The 2,920-nt window shown below is 46.4% G+C and overlaps 1 protein-coding gene across 1 annotated transcript; it reads left to right on the forward strand.

The window, feature by feature from the left end:
- Nucleotides 1–441: 441 nt before the first annotated feature.
- Nucleotides 442–855, forward strand: Smcp (sperm mitochondria associated cysteine rich protein). Its single transcript, XM_075979203.1, has one exon. The coding sequence runs from the start codon at nt 442–444 to the stop codon at nt 853–855; it is 414 nt and encodes a 137-aa protein (XP_075835318.1).
- The last annotated feature ends 2,065 nt before the right edge of the window (nt 856–2,920 follow it).

Below are 2,920 nucleotides of genomic sequence, written 5' to 3' on the forward strand. Positions count from 1 at the left end.
ATGGAACCCACTTTGAATCCATTTGCAAACTGCTAGGATAGAAGTTTGAATTTCAGTTGTCTAAGGTGGTATAAAAAAAGACTTACCCTTTACACTGGTACTCATCACTAGATGAGATAAAGCTTATGTCATGACTCAGTCAGCCCAAGAGTCTCTCTCCTCTTCACTAAGAGACTAGAAGAAAATGTATTGCATATTTGTAACTTTACATTCTTTACCTGGAAAATGGCTATTTAGCGAGGAAGAGACACATGGATACCCATAAAGGCAGGGCTGGGGACTAGATGAGGCTTCTCAGAGGTCCAGCCCTACTTACCAAGGGCTTAGTTTTCACTCTGAGGATTCAGATGCATTGGTGATCAAGCAAGGTGTTGATGAAAGCAGGTCTCCGGTCTTGTCATTTGAATATTCTTTTTTCTAGGAACTTCAACTACAAAGAAGATGAGTGAGCCATCAAAAAACAACTCGTGCTGCCCGCCAAGTCCTCCATGCTGCCCACCCAAACCGTGCTGCCCAAGTCCTCCATGCTGCCCACCCAAACCGTGCTGCCCAAGTCCATGCTGCCCACCCAAACCGTGCTGCCCAAGTCCATGCTGCCCACCCAAACCGTGCTGTCCCAAGTCCCCATGCTGCCCGCCCAAACCTTGCTGTCCCAAGTCCCCATGCTGCCCGCTAAGACCATGCTGCCCGCAGAAATGCTCATGCTGCCCGAGAAGGTGCACCTGCTGCCCGCAGCCTTGCTGCACTCAACCCAACTGCTGCTGTGCGGAGAATAAGGCTGAGTCAGACTCTGATGCCACAACTGGCCAGACCCAGGACAAGGGCACTCCAACACAACAGAAGAAGACAAAGTAGACTGCCCCTGACACTATGCCCTTCTTCAAAGGGGGTGGGATTACTACAATTCAGGCTACGACTATGTTTTAAGGATGCTGTTTTCACACTAACAAGACCACCCAATCATAGACTACCATTTCCACCCAACCATAGGCTACTATTCGCAACTGGAAATGGAAGGTAGAAAAGGCTGGAAACATTTTGCCTGGTGATCCTGACATTTAGATAGCACGAAAATAAAAGAGCAATAAAAAGAACATTGTTCTCTTTCTTTCATTTACATATGAAGCCTAACAGAGTAAGCTGGGCACATTCTAAGGGCCACAGAGACAGCAAACATTTAACCCAAGACACGACCCCTCTGGTGAAAACAGGAGACTACCTGGGTTTTGGTTGGTAGGTTAGTTTTTCGCTACTGTGGCTTTGAACCCAGGGCCTTAAGCTAGCTAAGCATATTCTCCCTCTGAGTTGGAATTCCTGCTTGTCTTGCCTTTAAAGGGAAAGTGTTACACCCTGGGGACCCCTTCGGTTCTTGTTCAGGTGAAGGGTGGTGTCTCACTTCCAGGTTTCTTAGAGCTTAGAGCATTTGGTTGCAGACCAAACAAACCCCCATAATACCGTTGAGATGACCACAGCGCCCTATATACTTTGGCAGCATCAAAGAGGACTCAGCAAAGTGCTGGAGACAGCAGGTAAGGCCTGTGGTGTCATGCTGGCTGTGGGCTGAGCAGTCGTTCCAGGACAAGCTACTGTGCATCTCCAGGCTCTGTCCATACTTCAAATAGGTTCACTTTTCTCAGGCTGGGTCCCTCCTTCACTCCAAAAGCCACCTGTGTTAAAGCAATTTGCTTTCAAACACGTTCCCATTCATCCAGGTGAGCAAGTAAGATAAAAAGTCATCTGTAACACACACACCAACTTGCCTCTTCCCTGCTTTCGGGGCCCATACAATTTAAACCCTTCCTGTTGCTCCCTCGTGTCTCTCCTTTCCCAGCAGGAATTTTTGTCCCTTTAAGTTTGAATTTTTCAAAAGATTTCATAAAATTCCCTTAAATTGTATTTCGTCAACCCCCATAGGTATCTTATGTGAAGAAGCTCAGACCACAATATGTATATATATATATGATGTACACAAGTGAAATTCCTCGGGCTTTCAAAGAGGAAGTGCATTTGTTGAGAACAATGCACTCACGAGGGGCAAAATCCTCCCCATATAGTTTACCAACTGTGTGCACCTTCAAAGCAGTTTATAATTTCCCACGTGACTGACAATGCTCGGGCCAGGTGGTTCTGGGTTAAAATCTGGACGTGTATATAGAAAATGCACATATACACATTAAGCCTCATTATGGTGGAAAGAGCAAAAGGATGGCATACTAATGAAAACAGATAGATGGAGCCTATGCTGGGTGAAGCAGACTCCCAAACACAAGTTCTCATACACATACAGCAGGAAAGCTGTGGGGACTACTTGAATTAAAGGTAGCAACAGGAGGGTGTGGAAGGGGAAAGGCATGATGGGTTGAATATGAGTAAAAACAATTCTATAAATTTAAGAATATTACTTATTTTCTATACTAACAAAATATTTTTGGTTCTCTAGGTTTCCCCTGTTGCAGGGGAAATTTAAAATTTAAAAATTTAGAAACCACTTGTCCACTTAGTCCACTTTAGCATACCAGTGTGAGAACTGCTGGCATTCACGGGCCTCTTGCAGGGAAGGAAGAAGCAGTGGGGTCCAGGGCTGGCCATGGATCTGGTCTTGTGGAGAAGCCCCGGAGGAAAGCCTTACACTTTGTCCTGTGAGATCAGGCTGCCGAGCTGTGGGGAGGAAGAGGCCGGTCACAGCTGGGGAAACCCCATTCCTCACTCCGGATCTCCACTGTCACTCCCTGACACACAGAACATCCCTCCTGGCCCAGCTCACACCCAACACAGCCTCCACTCCAGACCAAATCAATGGGCATTCCTCCATGCCCAGTTTCTGCCACTTCCCCCAAGTGCTCCAATAGCCAAGCATGCTACTGCATGTATCAAGTGTTCATTTCTAAATCATTAGTCCTGATTAGAAAATTTGTCAGCA

The sequence above is a fragment of the Microtus pennsylvanicus genome, chromosome 7 (assembly GCF_037038515.1).
Source record: "Microtus pennsylvanicus isolate mMicPen1 chromosome 7, mMicPen1.hap1, whole genome shotgun sequence".
Lineage (NCBI taxonomy): Eukaryota > Metazoa > Chordata > Mammalia > Rodentia > Cricetidae > Microtus > Microtus pennsylvanicus.

Bases quoted from the DNA above. Each gene is read 5' to 3' on its own strand.
- Smcp (XM_075979203.1), top strand. From the start codon at position 442: ATGAGTGAGCCATCAAAAAACAACTCGTGCTGCCCGCCAAGTCCTCCA.